The 21440-nt window shown below is 41.2% G+C and overlaps 1 protein-coding gene across 1 annotated transcript in view; it reads left to right on the forward strand.

Moving 5' to 3' along the window:
• Positions 1-21440, forward strand: part of LOC122795580 — a 207205-nt gene that overhangs the window by 172725 nt on the left and 13040 nt on the right. Inside the window, exon 8 of the mRNA XM_044063828.1 lies at positions 20723-20821. Coding sequence (XP_043919763.1) covers positions 20723-20821 — 99 coding nt within the window. The remainder of the gene's footprint in view (positions 1-20722; positions 20822-21440) is intronic.

Genomic DNA, 21440 nt, shown 5'->3' on the forward strand with positions numbered 1-21440 from the left:
GTTTTCTAGCTGGTGCCAATAAAACAACCATCAACCGTTCAGGGCTAGTGTTTCTCTGGGTTTTTTACAATATTTGTGTGGTTTACTATCCTATGACCTTCTAACCCCTCTATGAAGGTTCATTTGTTGGTTATTTCATCATGTCTCCCCATGGATTACCCCTCTTTCAATGCAGTCTCTCATGAAAATGTTTTTGAAAGTGATGCTACAAAAGAAGCCTCCCAGAAAACTGGTGGCTCCTGCTTGAGATCTTAATTTTGTGTTAAAGAAGCTAACACTTCATTTGAACCAACTCATCTGACTGACTTGAGGTTCTTAACATGGAAAACAGTTTTGCTGATTGCTCTGACCGCTGCAAAAATGGTATCTTAAGTTCCAAGCTCTTATTGTGGGTCAACCTTATCTTCTACAGAGACAGGGTTTCTTTAGACATAAAAGGATTAGTTGTCAAAGTGGTATCTGAGTTTACTTTAAGCCAGTGTATCCATCTCCCTGTTTTCTTTCCAGAAATATGGCTGGAAGTATGCTTCATACATTGGATGTCCACAGACAACTCAGATACTGTCTTGACGACCTGTGTTAAAGTAGACTGTTTCCAAATAGTTTTCTCAGGGTATTACACTCTTTTATTCCCACCACAACAAAACTATTCTAGGCAGAGTTAACATTTGTTCTACCAGATTCTTGGCTTTATCTGCGGCTTTTTGGAAAGATTTAGACTCTAGAAATATTTTAAAAGAAACAGTTTGTTCCATTGTGCATATTTTTACAAAACACTATAAACTAGACTCCTTCTCCAGGTCTAGGTCAGGCTTTGTTAGTACCATTATTCAGGGGCTCCTGGACCCTTCCATCTCCAAGTAGTTGTAAGCTATAGTAGTCTACCCATATAGCTTAAGCAGTAGTGATCAATTTGAAGAACACAGTACCATTATGCAAGTAAACCACAACAGCAGATACTCAAATAACCACTGCTGCAGTGACCACTCCTTCCATCCTTCCTTGTTTTTTTTTTTTTTTGCATTTTTTTTGTGCCAGGACGTCAATGTGCATTTTTTTACCTATCAATATTTACTTAGTACTTAGACTCCCACTCTCAGTTATTATGAAAGCTCTGAAGGGCTTGGTGCCCAAAGTCGGACTAATGGTCTGGACATGTGGAAGGTGCACAGAACCTTTGAAAGCTGGCCCAACTGCTATATCTTATGCAGGATATAACCCATATAGCTTAGTCTACTGCAGCAATGATAATATGAACATATGCTGTTATGGTAACTTTAACACAACTGTGTTTTCCATAAACCTACCCTTGCTGCACAGAACTCTCTGTTATCAGAACTTACTGAAATTGACAGTGTCTTGCTTTTCAAAAAAGAACTAAAACCTATCTAAGTTAAGAATACAAATGCAGCTGTTTTAGGGATATGGGTTAGTTTTACTCAACTCCTTTCCCTTCCTAAAGTCCATATAACTCATCAGTATAACAACCATCTCTAAGATCCATTCGCCTTTAACTGTTTATATGCAATGTACCTCATCTCACTCTCTTTGCACATACTTAATTCCTTCTTTTCTATGCTTCCCTGTAAATACCCTCAATTGTTTTTTGTGACTTTTTTATTGTTTTTACATTTGTTAACCGGGATAGTCCGACTGGACAGAGGTCCATTTACAGCGGAGGCCCGGGGAGAAAAGCTCCACAGTTTAGTAACAATAATTAAAAGTTGAAAGACAAAACAAGCAAACACACAACCATAAATCAGTGAAACATTAAAATACAGTAGTACTGACAAGTTTATTTACAAATTATCTAGTGTTATTTGTTTGCCAAGTTAACATGCTACAGCTGTTCAAGATTATGTAATCCTAAGAATTAGGTAAAAGAGAGAGGGGGAATCTAGGGGTAATTATGTGATACGTGGACATATCCAGTTTTTTGTAAGATGAATTTTGAGTTAAGTGTTTGAAAGTTTGGGTGGAGGAGGCAGAAGTAATGGAAGTAGGGAGATTATTCCAGGCTTTTTGCTGTAGTGTGGGAAAATAGTGCTTTTTCCTGCTGTGTTATTTTCTCTAGTAATAGTAAGGAGAGACTTGTTAGTAGACCGAAGAGGGTAAGAGGTAGAATAGTGAGACAGTAGGTGATTTAGGGAAGGAGTTTTTTTGGGGTAAGTGAGGATGCCGAAGGCTGTGAGAAGTTGTTGATAGCTAAGTAGTTGCGGAAATTCTACCCTTTCCAAGTCCCTTAGAGCCTGACAATGATGGGTTCTGTAAGGAGAGTTGTTAGCAACCCTAGCAATGTTGTTATAGCATGCCTCAAGTTTGGTAAAATCTGTTTTTCTGGTTTGAGTTAGGATAGGTGCAGCATACAGCAGAGTGGATAGAAGGTGAGTTTGGGCGAGGGTGATTCTTGCCTTGTCTGTAAGGCATTTTTTATGTCTATAGAGAGTTCCCATTTTTTTGTGTACCTTTTTTATAGTTTGGGTTATGTGGACATCAAAGTAAAGGTTATCTATTTCTACCCCGAGGAGTTTAGTATGGCTAGTTGGAGATATGACAGTGCCGTTAATAGAGTTGATGGTGAAAGAGAGGGGGGTGGGTTTGGATTTATTAGGAGAGAACAGAAGTAATTTGGTCTTGTTTGGGTTGAGAATAAGCTGGATGTTTGTCATCCATTTTTCTGTGGAGATAAAGGATTCTTGGGTAGGCTTTTGTAAGGTGATAAAGGCATGGGGATGCGCAGATAAGTGTTGAGTCATCTGCATACTGTATGAGTGAGGCTTGCTGGGTAGCAGTAGCAAGGTTGTTTATAGAGATAGAGAAAAGAAGTGGACCCAGGATTGAGCTCTGTGGAACACCTATGGTTGTTGGAAGTTGGGGAGATAGAACTCCATGCCATAGAACTGACTGCTGTCTGTGGATAGGTAGTTTGTGAACCAGTCTATAGTAGCAGGAACAAAGGATAGGGTAGCTAGAGAATTTAAAGGTATTTGGTGTGAGACCCTATCGAATGCTTTTGATAGGTCTAGAAATATGGCGGAAATAGTTATTTTCGTTTCTGTACTGGTTGACCTGATGTGTAAAAGAGAGGAGAGCACTGGCTGTACTATGGTGAGGGTGAAAAACATGTTCTGTGGGGGAGAGAAGGAATTGCATGACTTGTGTGTGAATACATTTCTCAAGAAGTTTAGAAGGGTGAGACAGTATGGCAATGGGGCGGTAGTTGAAGTCATAGGAGTTACCACCTTTGTGGAGGGGAATAATATGAGAAACTTTCCAGAGCTGAGGAACATAGGATTCCTGAATAGACTGGTTGATAAGAATAGAAATGGGGTAGGATAAGGATTCTGCAGCTTTTTTTAGGAAGCATGTAGGTATATTGTCAGCTGCGAGGGTAGTAGGTTTAAGTTTTAGGAGGAGTTTTTTAATGGTGGAAGTGGGAATGGGTGAGAGTGAAGGAATGTATGTTTATTGGGTTTTGTGATGGGGTGAGTGAGGAGGTATTTGAGGATAGTTTTTTAGATAGTAACTGAATGGAGTCTATAAAGTGATGATTAAATTGGGATGCTATGTCAGTGTTGTTATTAGGGGGGTAGGAGAGGGGGTGGTTGTTTTACCAGGTTTTAAGAGGTAGTTGATGGCTTGCCAACATTTTTGGGGGTGTTTTATTTTGTAGTCCTAGGAAATAGTTCTGCTTGTCCACAGATTTGTCTGTTTTTTGGCTTGATTCCCGAGTAGTTGATATCGTTGCCTATTTTGTGGGGAGTTGTATTTTTTCCATTGTTTCCAGGCTTTGTCTCTAGATTTTAATAAGGCTCTAGTATCCCTGGTAAGCCATGGAGCATAATTTGTTTTTGCCCTAATTTTCCTGATGGGTGCCATAGTATTAAGGACATTTATAAATGTGCTGTTAAAGTAGTTAAATGCTTGGTCTAATCCTAGGGAAAGAAGTGGTTTCCAGTTACATATTGTTATCTTTACTAACACTATATTATTGCAATACTATACATGATGTATATAATCCCATGCATTAATCTCTGTCATTAGAACATTGCAAGGTATGAAACTGTTATGCCTCTGCCTTATGGTGCAATAGGTGTCTGATGAGTATTTTATATGTATCTTCACTTAAATATTCTACTATATATATGTAATCATAATGTTTCTGCCTTATTGCTCATGAGGTAGATGAAAATGGTCCTATACAAGTCCACTGACCCAGTTAACAGATAATAAATATATTTAAGTTATAATTCTTATCCTATGTAGAAGATGGAGCATCAGCTAATGTTTTTTGTTGATGTCCTTCAGTTCTCATGTTGCAGTATACTAAACACGAGGGACCCTCCGCCTGAGGTGACCCGAGTGTCCGGTCCATGTACAAAAGCTTAGCTTGGCTGCTGTATGGTGCGTGGGACATCACATGTAGGTACCATAAACCTTGGGCCATAAATGTGATGTCTGCATGCACAGACCTCAGAACTTCTCTGCCATCAGTCAAACGTCAGCTCGCTTGGTCTGCTCAGTGCCAAAGATGTCTAAAAAGATAAGTACCTCAATGGGGAACCCTTAAGTTTTCTAGTGCTGGTTGCTGTCCTTTGCTTAATTGTTAGCTGATTCTGTCCATATCATTTAGAAAGGGAAAGTGCAAGTGCAGACATCAAATCCCACACAGACAGCCACGACCTCTGCTTCTTTTGCTTAGGGTCTTCCCACGACTACAACTCCTGCTCTATTTGCCAGTCATTTGTTCCAAAGATCCGACGCAGCCGTCTAGCGGCCCTTAATCATTTTGTTGAGAAACAATGCCTTACAAGACTAGTCTTGGGTATGAAAGTGACGCTGAGTGAATCGGCCGAACTGCCTAAGAAAAAGGCCAATGTTTCCAGGCCTGAAAAAGTGCCTGCCCCTCCGGATTCGGACATCCTGCCAGCCGCTGATCTAGGGGCTGAGGTACTGTATGTCTGATGGCTTTGGCAACTTCGGTGGGTTCTGTTTTGGACACCGCTCTAGTTTCTTTGACTGGCACGTCCAGCGAGGTTATACCGACATCTGTTTCCGACGTTCGGTGGAACCAAGTTCGCCTGAATGCTCTTTGCCAGCTTCCATTTCAGAGAAGACTTCCTCGATTCCTATTATGACCTTGGATGCTAGGCTATGCCTCCTCAGACCAGACCTAGGACTCCCTCACTCAAAAAGAAGCAAAAAACTAAACACCTGTCTGCTTCCTCTGAGGGTATCCTGGATTGATAAGCATTTTTCCAATCTGTTTTCCAGGTCTTCATGGCCCTTAGGCCTGCTACTTCACAGGCTCCATCTGCTCTGCCAGCCTTGAGCCCCAGGCCTGCATCCTTAGGCCCCTTGCTTCAAACTCCAGTAGAGGAATCTTTCTTTTCATCTTCTGATTAGCCCCTTTCTTATTCTTCACAACTGGCTTCCCCCTTAGGATACTGCTCACCTAGAAGATGATTCCCCACCAGAAGACATTACATTTGGGGAAACAGTTAGCAAAACAAGGGAGTATTTCAAGTGGGATTCCAGTCAAATGACAGAGGTTGAAAAAAGATATTAAGAGCTTCTCCAGATAGACTCCCCTTTTCCCTCAGCCATCCCTCCAGTCATCGCTGCATACTTGAATGCCTTTGCCTCATGCTTCAAACCTCTTGATTCTCAGACACCTGCACCAAAGAGACCAGACAGGTTCTACAAAGTACCTGACAACTGCAAATTTCTCATTAAGCCCCCCTTGGCAGACTCTGCTGTAATTGCAGTCACACTGGATAAGCAGTCCAGACAGATTACCCTCTGCTTCCATCATTTATACATCTTCAACCCTGGCCTTCAGAGCCATCAACTACCAAAGTCATATGGTACAATATGCCCTGGTTCTAGTATCCCAGGCCTTAGACCAATTCAGTTATATTCCTGATTCCTCCAATAAAGCACTGTTGCCTCTACCCTCTCATTGGCTGCACAGGTCACTAGGCATTCCATAAATCCATAAAATGCAGCTATGATGCTGTAGAAGCATCCTCTAGATTTCCTGCCTCTGCTTCTGTCCTTTGGAGGTACTTCTGGTTTAGGTTACAGCCTCTGCCTGATGATTCTAAAAGTAAAATCATGGGTGCTGCACTTGATAAGTTTTCTTTTTGGTAAACAGTCAGCAGAGCTTTTTAAGACCATGCAAGAGAAAAACAGAGTTGCAGGACCTCAAGCAGCTATTTGTGTCACCAGTTTCAAAGTTTCAGAGAAACTACCCTGCCATACCCAATTTTGTCAGGAAGGCCTCTGCACTACCCTCTTCAAAACAAAGAAACAGTAACAGGAAATCATCCTCTGCCAGGCATACCTTACCGCAATCTGTTCCTAGACGGCCCTTTCCTGACAGGCTCAACAATGTGTGACTGTCAGACCCCTACCAACAATCTTCCCCTTTCTGCCCGCCTCTCTCACTTTCTTCCTTTGTGGCAACACATCACCTCAGACATCTGGGTCTTATCAGTAATGGAAAAAGGATTCTTCATGACATGGAAAGAAAAATCCATCCCAAAAGGAATCCCACATCCTCCAAAGGACCAAATTCACCTCATCCCGCAGGTCATTCAAGATCTGGTCCATCAGGGCGCAGTTCAAAAGGTCCCACCTGGACAGGAAGGCCTAGGGTTTTATTCAAGGCTCTTCTTAGTACCAAGAAAGGATGGACCATGGAGACTCATCCTGGACCTGTCTCCTTTCTCCATGTCCCCACCTTTCATGTGCTCAAACTTTTCTTTCACTGTTGATCCCCAATTCTTATCTGGCCACTTTAGACCTGAAGGATGCATATCTTCACATCCTCATTCACCCGTCGTACTGCAAATACTTGCATTTTGCTGTGCAGTCCTTGCATTATCAGTTTACTCTCTTGCCTTTTGGTTTGTCCACAGTACCAAGGGTATTCACAAAATGTCTAGCTCCAGTGGTACCCTTTTGGAGAACAAAGGGCGTTCAGATCTACCCTTACCTGGACAATCTCCTTATCCAGACATATCACTCAGATACCCTTGCAAAGGCATTTATTATTCACCATTTCACTCCTAGAAGCCTTAGGCTTCACCATCAACTAACTCAAGTCCTCCCTGACCCCTTCACAAGATCAGGTGTTCTGGAGTGCAGAATAATGACAGATCTGATGAAGGCCTTCCTCCACCCAGAAAAGGTCACATCTTTAACCTCATACTTCAATGACCTACTCCTAGCCAGCGGCATTTCAGCCAGGACATTTATATGTCTCTTGGGGTTCATGGCAGCCACACTTCTAATGCTGCCCCTAGCCAGGTTACACATGAGAAAGTTTCAGTGATAACTGAAAAATGTTTGGTTCCAACATGCCCACCCATTAGAATTTCAGATTCCCTTCCTTCTATGTCTCAAGAGAGAGATTTATTGGTGGATCCAGCAAGTTCACCTGAACCCAGGATTGCCTCTACATCCTCTCCCTGTGCATCAAGAGATGTACACAGATGCATCAGACCAGGGGTGGAGAGCAACTATGAATGGTCTGAAGGTTCAGGGACAATGACACTACCATCAAGGGAAAAAACACATAAGCGACAGGGACATGACTGCCTTTATCCTAACCTTAAAGACATTCCTTCCTTTCATATACCCAGGATCTCTAAAAAATCTTCACAGACAACACCACAGTCCTGTGGTACCTCAACAAACAAGGGGGAACAAAATTCTACTTACTTTGCTGCCTGGCTATCCATGCTCGGGAAATGGCCACCCTCTCCAAGGTAACGCTGTAGGCAGCAGTTTACATTCCATCACAAAACAATGTTCAGGGAGATGATCTTAGCAAGTCAATATCTCTGAACCACAAATGGATGTTGCACAAGGTTGTGTTTCTAGATATAGCCCACCAGTGGGGTACACCTCAAATAGATCTGTTTGCCTCCCTTCAAAACAGACAACTACAGCTGTTCTGCAGAAGGAATCCCTCTCCTTAGGCATGTAGGGTGGATGCATTCTCGATTTCCTAGAAGGAGGTATTTTTTAATGCATTTACCCCCTTCTCTCTCATACAGACAGTCCTGCTGAAGATTCAACAGGACAATCCCAAAATCTTGCTGGTGACTCCCTTTTGACCAAGGCAGCATTAGTTTCCCCTTCTTTTTTCACTAGCCAAGGGCAATCACCACAAGTTACCTCACAAGGTGGACCTCATCACACAACAGATGGGATCTCTCATCCACCCACACCTACAAACCTTCAAATTGACCCTGTGGGTGATAAACATCTGATCCCTTTTAGACACCTTTACTCAGAGGATGTGCTTTCGGTCCTGCAGAAGGCCAGGAAACCCACTACCGGGAGCTCTTACCTGTCTAAATGGAAAAGGTTCTCCAGTTAGTGTCTTGACAAACAACTAGATCCTTTTCAGGCAGATGTACCTCTAGTTTTGTCTTACTTGTGTGAATTACTTAAGAAAGAACTTTCATATTCCTCAGTGAAAGTCAGTTTATCAGCTATTTCCGCTTGCCTACCTCTCAATCCACCTTTGCTATCCAGATTAGAGGTAAAGCTCTTTCTTAAGGGTGTGCTCCATTTCAGGGCATCAAGAAAATCCATTCCCCTCCTTGGGACCTGAATTACATTCTAGAAAAACTCACCACTGCACTTTGAGCTAGCAGCGTCAGGCTCCCTGAAGATGTACACTTGGAATCTTGCTTCTAGTAGCCCTGTCTTCGGCTAGGAGGGTTTCAGAGCTGCAGGCATTCGTGGCTATCCCACCATACCTGATATTTCATAAAGACAGGGTCTCTCTTCGCACAAACCCATTCTTCATGTCTAAAGTGGTCCGTGAACTTTCGCTTAACCAGTCTATCGACTTGCCCACCTTCTTTCCTTCTCCACAGAATGACAGTAAGCGAGTGTTCCATTCCCTTGATGTTCACAGGCAACTTAGATTTTACCTGGACAAGACTAAGAATATCAGAAAGTCTAATCAGTTTTGTTTCCTTTCATCCCAGGATCTGGGGAAAGCTGTCTCCAAACAAACAATTTCTTCTTGGATTTCCAACACTATTACCTTCTGCTACTCTTTCCATGGCAAACACCTTCCCTGGACTGTGAGGGCCCACTCTATTAGGGCTGTGGACTCCTCAGGGGCATTTTTCAAAGGCGTAGATACTGTCACTGTTCTAGAGGCAGCCACATGGTCTTCAGTCCACACCTTCACTAAACATTACAAGCTGGACTGTATTTCCAAGGCTAGGGCAGACTTTGCAAAAGCTATCCTGCATAGTTTCATAGAAGGTTCTTCTTCTGCCACCACCCATAACACATACTGAGCTTTGATACTCTCCCTCATGTTTAGAATACTGCAACATGAGAATAGAAGGACATAGAATAGTTGTGTAAAATCTTAGCATAACCATAGATGTCCTTCTCTTCCATGTTGCAGTATTCTTATCCCTCCCTCCTACCCCACTAAGACATCTACCTCTTCTTTTCCTTTATGTTCAGTTATCTTTCCCTCTCTGGATAACATCCTGATCAGCTTCCCTTAGACTGCTGTCCAACGGGGGCATTCAGTTCTGAGGTGTGTGTGTGTGCAGGTGTCACATTTTTGGGCCACGGTTTATGGTACCTACGTGTGACATCCCACGCACCATACAGCAGCCAGGCTAAGCTTTTGTAAATGGGCTGGACATTCAAGTCATTTCAGGCGGAGGATCCCTCATGTTTAGAATACTGCAACATGGAAGAGAAAGACATCTATGGTTATGGTAAGATTTTTTACATAACTATTCTTTATGTAATAAACTCTGATCTTGCAGTTCTCTTTTGTACTGTCTGGGCAATTCAAACTGGTGGTAAAATATGTCTATCGTTTGCTGACATTGTTATATTTTGTATCTTTACCCAAAAGTTTTGCGTAGTTAACTGTTATTCTGATGTTATGCGTAGACTTTTCTTGACAGTGTTCTGGTTATGTATGTTATAACTAGACCATGACTGAAAAAGGGCCCTTCTGGATCTGATTCATCTGCATGTAAATAAATAAATACTGCCAGATATTTTGGTTCCAGGGCATGGAATCTGTTCATATGTATTGCCATGTACTATAGATATGTGTTCTCCAAGATTCCTGTATGCCTGATGTCTCTGGAAGATGTAGGTATGACATTTATGAGTGTGTTAGACACAACAGTCTCTTTATATACAGATGCACTTATTATGCAACTTTCTGAACATTTAAATTTACATGCCTTGGCATTATGCCTAGCAGACATATTTGAAAAGGGAGTCTTGTACATACAGTGGGGTTTTGAAATTTGAGAATCAGCTTTTGGTTTCAGGGGTGCAATATAAGACAGACACAGGCACCTTTCTATCACAGAGTCAGAGGCTAAGACATTGGATTCCTTTCTGGTTATTTCCAGTTTTATCTGAGCCTTCAACCTTTTGTGGTCAGGCAGGAAGTTTACCTTCTGTGTTAAGGGGCTTGTTCAGTGCTGATGTTTAGGGGATCAGTCCATCTGAGGTAGATCAAATGTGAGGGATTACTGTGTAGCAAGGCTAGGGGTCTTGGGAGTCAGAAGGTCTCTGGCTAGAAAGCCTCTTCCTTAGGTAGATGTAATACTGATAAATGGTTCCCCCTGATCTCCATTTAAAGCAGACAGGGTCCACTCTCACATTCTCTCCCCTGTTCTAACTGTGAAAAGTAAAGCGATTGTGCAAAGGTTTACCAGAAGGATCAGTAACTGGGATGCCATTTCATGTGATTTGTGTCTCCACATGATCCTGGAGAGGGATTTCAAGAAAGACAAGTTGTGTTGGTCTTCTTGATATCAGCTTGAAGGTTTTGTGACATGGATCTTTTTGTATCAAAGACTATAGACAGGGAATGTCATGCATATGTTCCATCCTTTCTCAGTCATTTAGAAAGGTTTATTATGATAAAAAAAAAGATCAAGCTATTCCTGGTAGCTTTGTTGGTTTAGACCACTTTGCTACTTTTCTCTCTCTCTTGTAGATTGTAATCAGGACAGTATGGTTACCACTTTGTGACTATGTAAACTTACATCAGCAACCAAGGTGTTGTACCCTCCTGTATGCAGTTTTCTTCTTTCATTCTATCTGCTTACATTTAGGTTCATAGGTTCATAGGTTTATACTAGGCTATCTGCCCCAAGGCATTTATAAGCCTAGCCCGAATTTTTGTGGCTTACGCCACCCCTTATATGAAAAAATACTGTACCCATTAGTTTGTTGTGCCTCTGTCCAGCAGTGACACAGAGATGATTCCCGGGGTAAACCTACGATCTCCCATCCACAGGTCAAGATTTCTCTTGAACAGAGCCAGCGAGGTGCTCTGCCTCACATGGACCGGGACTCTATTCCACAGCATAGGGAGTCTCTGAGTGATAAATCTATCCCTCCAGCACGTCCTATTTATATCCGTGCTAAGGTTTAAGTCGCTTGCTCTAGTGGTTTTGGTGGATATGGATTTTTTGAGGTGGAGCATGTCCATTAATTCTGGGTTGGACATGGCCTTGTATGTCAGGCACATGTCACCTCTGAGCAGACGGTATGCGACTGAATAGAGCTGGAGTTTCTTCAATCTGGCAGCATATGACAGATTTTGGAGTCCCTTTATCCTTTTGGTGAGAAACTTTTGGGGTCTCTCCAATTGCTGCAGATGTCGGGCGAGATACATCCCGAATGGGGCATTGTACTCGATCATTGGTCTGATAAGTGAAGAGTACAGGGGAACAATGACCTCACTAGATCTGGATGTGAATCCCTTCATGATCAGGTGGGCAATATAGAAGGTCTTTCTAACCACTTTAGCAATGTGAGTGTCAAAAGAAAGGCCACTGTCAACCTGGGTCCCCAGGTCCCTGATAACCTCTTCTGTGCTTAGTGGATTGCCACCTATATGGTAGCTTGGGGTTACCTTGTTTTTCCCGAAGGGTATGACTATACATTTTTTGGCGTTTAACTTCAGGCCATGGCTCTGGCACCAGCTATCTGTTTCCGTGAGTCCCTTCTGGAGGATATCCATGTCCGATGCACTTTCCACTATGGCCCAGTTTGCAGTCGCCTGCAAACTTTGTCAGCCAAAGTCCTCCCATGTTGGCCTGTACTTCTGAGAAGTAGATGCCGAACAATAGGGGGCCAAGGACCGAGCCCTGTGGGACACCACTTGTGACCGGCTTGGAGTCTGACATAGCGCCAGCAACTCTAACCCTGTGGGTTCTGTCCTTAAGCCAGTTTGCAACCCATCTTGTGACATATGGGTTTACATTTAAGCTGGTAAGTTTTTCTACAATACCCGAGTGGGGTATTGTGTCGAAAGCCTTTGCAAGGTCAAGGTAGGCTGTATGGACTGCCTTTCCTCATCAATGGCCTTGGTGACTGTTTCAAGAAGTCGACCAAGTTCAAAAGGCATGATCTTCCCTTGACGGCCAAACTGGGTCGGGTCCAATGTCTGCAAGTCCCTATATCTTTGTTTATGAGCTCCATTATGATCCTCTCCATAGCTTTGCAGACTAGACTTGTTAAGCTTATGGGGCGGTAATTACCAGGGTCCGTAGAGGCACCGCCTTTGTGGAGTGGGACCACAGTTGACGTACGCCACTCCTTGGGCATGTATCCTGTGGTAAGGCTGAGATTAAACAGCTGCCTTATGTGCGGGTTTAATTCCTCATTTAGCTCGTGTAGCACACAGCCGGGGACACCATCCAGTCCCATTGATGCTGTGTTTTTAGCTTTAGAGAGAGCAGCTTTCACCTGCGCATTTGAGATGACTGGGAGGCTACACTCCGCTGGGATAGTTATCTCTCCTTTAGGGGGGGAGAGGGGGTGAAGTTTGCACTGAACCTGTCTGCCAGTATGTTGGCAACGTCTGTGGGTTCAGTGATTTTTGTATCATTTTGGACTAATTCTGAGCATATCTGGGAGTTTCCACCCAGGTTCCTAACATAGCTGAAAAAGGCCTTATGATTGTCCTTTGAATCCATGGCAATTTTTCTCTCAAAATTGGCCTTAGTTGATTTTATGAATGCTCGTATTTTTTTACTAATAATGATCAGGGGTGATTTCCCTTTTATGGATTTTGTTCTATCATGTAATAGCTTTCTCCTCTTATTGTAAAGTTTGTTAATGGCAAGTAACACTTTACAGTAATTAATTTAACTCTTAAATGAGGAACTGCTGTCATCAGAGATGGTATACATTATTCAATCTACCTAGAAAGCTGCAGATTGGAAATATTTAATTAAAACAGAAGACATTTCCTGTTTTGTGTGAACAACAAACACTCACACCTTTGCAAGTAGATCTTCCTATTGTACTTGGTGATCCTTGCCACTTTTTTGATTTCAGGCTTGCCTTAATTCTCTTAAGAATCACTGTTCTAGCAAGGTAATTTGACTCCAGACAGAACATGGTGCCCCCCTTGACTGTAAGCAAATGGGCAGCTTGTGAAATGTTTGCTTAGCTAGTTAATGCTTTTAAAGATAGTTTACTAAAAAATGAAGTTTAACAGTAAGTTTATAGCTGTCTCTTTTGTAGTAACAACTGCTTATTACGGACAGTTTGTAAGTTATCAAACTTCTGTTTTTTTAAGTTCACCCTCCCTACAATTTGGCAGCTTGGGCAGGTGCCCCATTCATCCCACTCTTGTTGTAGCAGTGGCTCTACCTTATCAGTTTATCTTCCTTGGTGGTTAAATCTAAGGTTCAGCTATTTTCTATAGGGGACTTTTATACTTAAAGCTTCAAAGATAGAAACCTCTTTACCTTTCCTGAATTTTTTTTTTGTAGAGTTAATGTCCAGTTTTCATTTTGATCCATTTCAGTCAGTCAGTTTGAAGTTCCTGCCTTGGCAAACATGTTTTGCTAGCAGTCACTTCAACAAAGAGTATATTCACAGTTCAAGACTTTCTCCCCATAGAGTTTTCCATCAGGACAATGTGGCTTTGTCTACCAAAGTTTTTTTTTTTATGCTAAAACCAATGGCTAATGCAGCTTTTAATAACAATAAAAAAAGGGGGGGGGGGGGCTAATGCAACTTTAAAAAAGTAGCTTCCATCATTTCAACAAAGCCCCAGATTTATTGAGAAGAAATGTTAAAGTTGATGGATGCCAAACAGCAAGTGTGAATCTGTGTGTCAAGAACCACAGGTGAAAAAATTGTGGCTGTGCTGTGACCTCTTTCTAATTCCACAGAATGTTCATCTTTTTCCTCTGCTCCCTGTGGTGTAGTCCCTACAGCCTCCATTGTCCTGGAGTTCAATACATCCTCTATAGATGCTGGAGTACCCTTAGCAGGCATGGAGAACCACTCTTGTTGATTTTAGAAGAAGGTGTGTGAAACACCTCTCTGCATAACGAGAATGGGATACATGTCCCTAGAAAGGTTTACCTGTCAAAAGTAGGTCTACTTTTTAAAAAAATCTTGTCAAATGTAGCAAAAAGTTAGACATTTATCTTTGCCGGTTTCAGCTACTGTGAACAGCAATGGTTTATTGGGCTTAGCTCAGGTTCTTGACCTTGCCTGTTCTGGTTTTACTGGGAAGAGAAAGTTGAATTTTTAACTGTCCGGTAATATTCAGGACATTGAACAGGAAAATAATTGTGAAGAGACACCTTTAGTTTTCTTCCTGTGGGTTTCTGATTCTGATGAGTGTTTCTTCTGATAGTCCCTTGGAAGGATGTTCTTTTTCTGAAACTATATCCCAAATGAATCAGTCATTTTATTGCAAACATAATGATCTTCCAGTGACATTAAAGAAATGTTATGATTTATTGCAACTGAAATTTCCTGAACCTACTCCAGTTCCCCCTGTTTCTTCCAGCGTTGAAGGGTGTATTTATTTCAACTTGGAACTTGCCAGAGAGCCAGCCTAAGAAAGCAGATACACTGTATAAAGTTCCTCAGTCTTATAAATTTTTATTTTCTAACCCCATATCAGACCCAGCAGTAGTTTTCTTGGTAAATCCAGCTAATGCTAAGAATCTGGAAAATGCTAATCCTTCCCCCTGTAACAAGAGTGGGAAAGCCATTGAAAGGTTTGTGGAAAAGTGTATTTTTCTGCAACAGTTATTTTTAGAATTCCAAGTTGTCATGCTCATGTGTTGAAGTTTAGCCTTCTTTCTTTTGAGAGTGAGGAACATTATGGCTTATTTTCCCTTGCCTGAGAAAACGAAACATTTTTGTGTAATCTCATTGCTTCTGTGTCTTAAGTGACTACACATTATTTGAAGTATCTCCACAAAAAGAAAAAGTTCAACAACTGATAAAAACCAAAATTGAAGACAAACCACACTGGCAACTGTTCAAATTGATTAGCGCTTTCGTTTACTGGCAAATTGTAAACTTCTTCAGATATCTGAAGAAGTTTACAATTTGCCAGTAAACGAAAGCGCTAATCAATTTGAACAGTTGCCAGTGTGGTTTGTCTTCAATTTTGGTCATTATTTGAAGTATGCTTATCATTAAGTTAACGCCACTTCCAGAGCTCATGCTTCTGGAACTGTTTGGAGGATGTTTGCTTGGTTCCATAAACAAAACCTTCCTGAGGATGTAAAAACTAAAATTTCGAGTTCCCCCTTTGGAAGCGGATTCAGAGAGTTTGTCAAAAGTTACAAGTCTTTCTTCTTCACATTTGTATATGGTTTTACAGCTCACCTGCAGCTTGCTGTGCCTCCTTGTTTTGCTTTTTGTAAAGGGTGTACTAGTTGGTTAGTGCTGTATTTACATCATTTGTAGTTTTTTTTTTTTCTTATGGCCTAGGCGACCCAGGTATTATTAGTGGCTTGGGCAACTGATAGAGTGGTGGGGAGAATAGGCTTTTCTCATCCTTGAGGGGAGGACAGTGTTGTAGGTGTCTCCTATGATGATCCCTGGTGGAGGCTGAAGATGTCATATAGCAGAGAGTCATTGTCCAATGAAGATGTGGAGGGTGGACATGACTGAGCTGCTGTAGAGGTAGGGTGATACACAACATCCTCATTACACATCCACTCCTTGGACATGCCAATCTAGTGCTGAAAGGGAGGGGGTATTGGTAGGTCATGCGAAAAAAAAAAAAAAACTCCTGATATAATGACAGCACCAACTAACTAGTACACACTTAAGATCCACTGTGGCCTTGGCGAAAATTGGTAATTGACTGGGTAAATTGGAGTAGCCAGTAGACTTGGTGATGGATGTGGGGCACTGGAATAGATGTCTGAATGATGTAATGGCACCCAAAAAATAATTGTCATGGGTTTTACAGGTACTTATGTGACATTTTATGAAAAGCGAAATAAGCAGACACAGCAAGCTGCTGCTGCTGACGTGTAATAGCAATGCCCATGGGTGTCTAAAATAAAATATCTCCCACCCGCCCCCCTTCACAACCAGGCTAGCCTTTAATTCTTACCCAAAAATGTGGTCCACCATCTCTCTCTGTTTAGTAACAGATGATCTCAGATAAACGGGTTCTGAGAGTGATTCATTAGGGATACCAATGGCTGTGGGAATCTCTCCCTCCTTTTCAGGCCATTCTTGCTTAACCACTAGATTAGACTTTTTATTTAATTCCTGCCAGTCAGCATCTTCTAACTCCAGGGATGATGAAAAGTAGCCTTCCTTCTTGGGTTGGAAAAGATTTTTATTCAAGAATGTTTCTGGTGCCAAAAAAGGAAACCTTAAAAAGACAAATCCTAGATCTCCTTTCTAAACCCAGTTTACAGATGTTCCAGCATTAAGAATGTTAAATTATCCCTTTATGACTTGTTAACCTCTAATTCTCCATTTAAGATTTTTAGTGACCCTAGATTTAAGACACATCTCATTCTTTTAGCATCAGATTTCGAATATTTATTATGGTTTTCTGTGTCTGGATCACACTTTCATTTATGTGCATTAACTCTGGGTTATCCACTATTTCAAGGGTATTCACAAAGTGTCTAGTTTTAGTAACAGCCTACTATAGACTGCAAGGCATTCACATTTTTTCACATGCTTATCTTTGTAGAATCCTTTGCAAAATGTCAGGAATCTTACTTGGGTGAAAGATCTCTTGCATAGACTGTGGTTGCTGAAAAACATCCCAAAATCTTGCTTGACTCCTGCTTACGATTGTTTTCCTGTGGTGTGTCCTGGACTCCTCATGTCAAAGAATTTTTCATGAAATTTTCCAGTCAAATCAAGGCCTCAGCAAGGGAATTTCTAATGCTATTAGGATTCATGGCATCCATGATACTCGTGATCCGTCTAGCTAGACTCCACATGAGAAAAATTCAGTGGTAACTAAAATCATGGCGTTTCTAAATCAGCACCCCCTGTCATTCCAGTTTCCTGCTTCAGTATTTGTAAAAAGGGTACTTCTTTGGAGAAAATATCAGTTTTATCTGAATCCAGGTCTTCCATTTTCCTTTCCAACTCTAGCACAGTTGGTTACTACACATGCCCAGACTTATCATAGGGAGCAGTGTCTATGGAAGCCAAAGTGCAGGGTCTTTGAAAAAAAAAGAAGAAAACACAAACAAAAGAGATGACAGCTATAATAAATGCTCTGAACTCTCTATCATCTATAGGTTCTAGGATCATTGCAAGTGGTTACAGACAATACCACAGTAATGTGATGCATAAACAAATGGGGAACCTGATCTTATTCTCAGTACGGAGTAGCCATTGCAGTCCAGGATGTAGCTTTTCAGCACAGTCTCACTCTACAGGCATCTGTGTATCCTATCAGAGCAAAATTTTGTGCCAGACAAACTGAGCAGGACCAGGACCAACCCTCATGAAACTGAATTAGGGGATCTTCTAGGAGTTAATCTAGCTGTGGGGAACACCTCAGATAGAACTGTTTCCTCGTTTATTGTGAATGGAGGCAAACAGATCTATTTGCCTCCATTCACAACAATCCATTGGCAAAATTCTGCACTAGGACTCCATGTAAGAAGTATAGAAAACAGATGCATTCTCTTTTCTTGAAGAGGAATAATATATCATAACCCATGTAGTATAGGCTACTGCAGCAGTGGTTATTCCAACATCTACTGTTATGGTAAGTTTACTGCACAATTGTACATTCCTGTTTGCTTTTCCACCCTTTCTACTGAGCTCCAAGGTCATTCTGAAGATTCAGAAAGACTCTCCAAAGATTATTGCTATGATTCTCTTCTGGCCCAGGCAGTAGCTGTTCTCCTTTCTTTTGGAAATTGCCAAGGGCAACTACCACAAGCTTCTTCACAAACTGGGCCTACTCACACAGGACTGTGAGTGTTTGATGCATCCCAACTCAAAACAACTTAATTTTGCTGCTTGGATGATAGTCTTAATACCTTTTCGATACCTATTTTCTTTATTATCCACTGGTCTTTCTTGCTCCTATGTAAAGATTCATTGTTGGCCATCTCAGCAGTCCTTAAACAGATCCTCACCTTTCAGTGCATTCACATATCAAAATGTTTTTGAAAGGTGTATTACATACCAACTCACCTAGACAATGTGTGGCTTCTTCTTTAGATCTTTATTTTAGAAAAAATAACTCTTGACTACTTGAACCAGATAATCAGGCTGAGTTAAGGTTCTTAACATGGAAAACAATTTTTCTGATTGCTCTGACCTCTGCAAGAAGAGTGCAAGTTGCAAGCTTTTATGGTGGATCGATCAACCTTCTCTTATTTCCTGCAAAGATAGAACTTCCTTAAGACCTACTCCTTCATTCCTTTATGCCTAAAGTGGTTTCTTAGTTTGAGCCAGACTGTCAACCCCCTGTCTAGTTTTTACAGCATAAATACAAGGGAGGAAGGTTCCTCCATATTTTGGATGTCTACAGACAACTCCGACATCTTGGCAGAGCTAAAACCTTTAGAATAAACGATCAGCTATTAATTACTTATGAAGGTAAGAAGAAAGAACAACCTGTGTCAAAGTTGGCCATCTCCAAATGGTTGTCTCATTCTATTGAGGTATAACCTCTTAAGTGAAATGTGAAAAAAGAAGTAGGGCAGGGTGCAACAATGGGATATGATTGGCTCCTTAGGCAGAGGTGACTGATGTGCCCCTAGAAGGCAGACTTTTTTTTGCTTTGCTCTTCACTTGAAGAGCTTGGTGGGGGGGGGGGGGGGGGGGGGGGGCAGTGGTCTATGAATAGGGTACTCTGCTGTTTTAGTATGTAGAAGGAGCATTTTTTTTTTTTTTTGCTCTTCACGTGAACAGCTGAGGGGGTGGGGTACATGTTTGTGAGACTGGAACTGTCTACATGAATGATTTTAATGAAAGGTGCAATATTGCTAATCTAAAAATAATATTTGTAATGGCTTTAAGGGAATAGTTGAAAATTATACTTACTTTTATTAAATGCTGGGAGCAGCATTTTGAGAGATATGTCCATTTCTAAGCTATAGTTGTCCGGGGGAGGGGGGGGTTGCTCTAAGAGCTTGTGATTAGAAGATGAATTTGCCTGCTACACCCCTGGACACAACCAACACATGCTTCACAGCGTGTCATTCCCTGTTATCCCTTTTCACATCCTGTGACATGATCAGTTCAAAACAGACTACCAGAGGATTCAGTACTTGTCTCTCATTCTCTGATAACCTTGCTCTTTGACCTCCTGGTACTCTCAGACTCATTGGAGTGTGTGTGCAAATTTAGGCAGGCCATCAAAACTGCTTGTTTGTGTAGCTCGATGTTCACACATTGTCCTAAGTACCAGTTCCATTTTCAGTGTTTGTATTTAGCACTCACACATTATAAAAACCACAGGATATGCCGCAGTAGTACGGTGGTAGCGTTGTTACCTCACAGTAAGAGGTTCTCCCGTTCGATTCTTGGAGTGGCTTGGGAGTGCCTTCTGTGTGGAGTCTGCATGTCCTCCCTGCGGTTGGATAGCGTTCGAAAGACATGTGTGCGTAAATGGGCGTGCCTTTGTTGAAGGTTGGGTGTCGAGCTGGCACCTCAGCATTTCATAAAAAAATCTACTGTCAATCATTAGCGGACCGGAGTTCCGCTGTGGCGACCCCTTACCGGGAAAAAGCAGAAAGACAAACAACAACATTATAAAAACCACAGGCATGTAATCTGTAAGATAGCTTTTTAGATGTTCATGGCTTACATTATCAATTCACCTGCTGTGTAAATTGAGATGTATATCTTGCAGATGGTGTGTTACCACTGCAGCAGCCTGGTTGATGCAGAGCCTGAAGTAGGGATAAGAGTGTATTCCTCATTGTAAACTACTTCCTCATTGGCTGCTTTCAAAAAATGTAGATATCCTGGAAACCTTTAAATTTGCATCTTTGAAAAGTACCACTGCAGCCCATGGTTTTAGCAGGATACCTGCATGTTTTTTTTTTTTTTTTTTTTGGGGGGGGGGTCTGCTTTACTTTGTGTGAGCACTTGCTTCCAGGTGATATGCATTATTCAGCTTCTTTGAAATTAAGATTATTGACCTGACATAGTAGTTAAAAAGGCTGTTTGTGGTACGCAGGTAGCTAGTCTACCTGGTCTCACTTTGGTAGATGACACACAAATTTAATTTCCTGTATTTTAAATTGAATATTTTGGTTCTGAGAGACATATCACCTAGTTTAGTGGTCTGCAGTACAGTTTCACCTGTAAGTAACCTTTTCCTTTGTAATACCTGCAAATGATAATGTAATAAAAACTTTACATTAAGCCGCATGAGTGTGATCTAATGCTCTTTGTCTCTTATCTGAATCCTTAGATCTGGATTGCAGAACATTTGGAACTATGCATTTCCCTGTTTTCATCTGGTCATTTAGTATTTCACTGGTCATCTTAGCGATAATTATCGGGGGTGTCTGTAAGTATTTTTACTTAACTTTTTAATATACAACATATGCTTAAAATTTGCATAAATATTTCAAATTCTTTAAAATACAAGCACTTTTAGACATGTCAGTTTATCTCCTATTTCATCTTCTCAAATATTTACCATCAGTATTTATAAGTGCCATCTAAAGGCCCTGTGTCATGAACTACACTGCTGCATTTGTGTCATTCTGCCTATATATTTTGACAATATTTGTCATAGAAGTACACAGTGGTAGTATATGTTATAACATATGACCTAAAATGACTGTTCAGAAAGTATGGCACAGTTATACCTGCTGTCAATTAATATAAAAACGCACATAATTTAAAAAAATTATTTCTAGTTACGGTTTTCTGAAGTTTGCACTATAATTCATTTATACTTCACTATGAACTCAAAAGCTGACTTTTTTATATGAAGACAACAAATTGTGATTTCTTTCTACCCTCCAAAGACGGTCTGTCTGAGTGGCTTTTTTGAATAGTCCACATATATTACATTTGTTTTACAAGAATAAACAATATCTTCTGAATTAGTGAACCAAAACTGTAGGGGTTATTTTACATCAGATAATCACCAGATCTTCTACTGTAAATGAGAATCTTGC

This window comes from Protopterus annectens, chromosome 2.part2 (assembly GCF_019279795.1).
Source record: "Protopterus annectens isolate FY-2018-M chromosome 2.part2, PAN1.0, whole genome shotgun sequence".
NCBI classification, from domain to species: Eukaryota; Metazoa; Chordata; order Ceratodontiformes; family Protopteridae; genus Protopterus; species Protopterus annectens.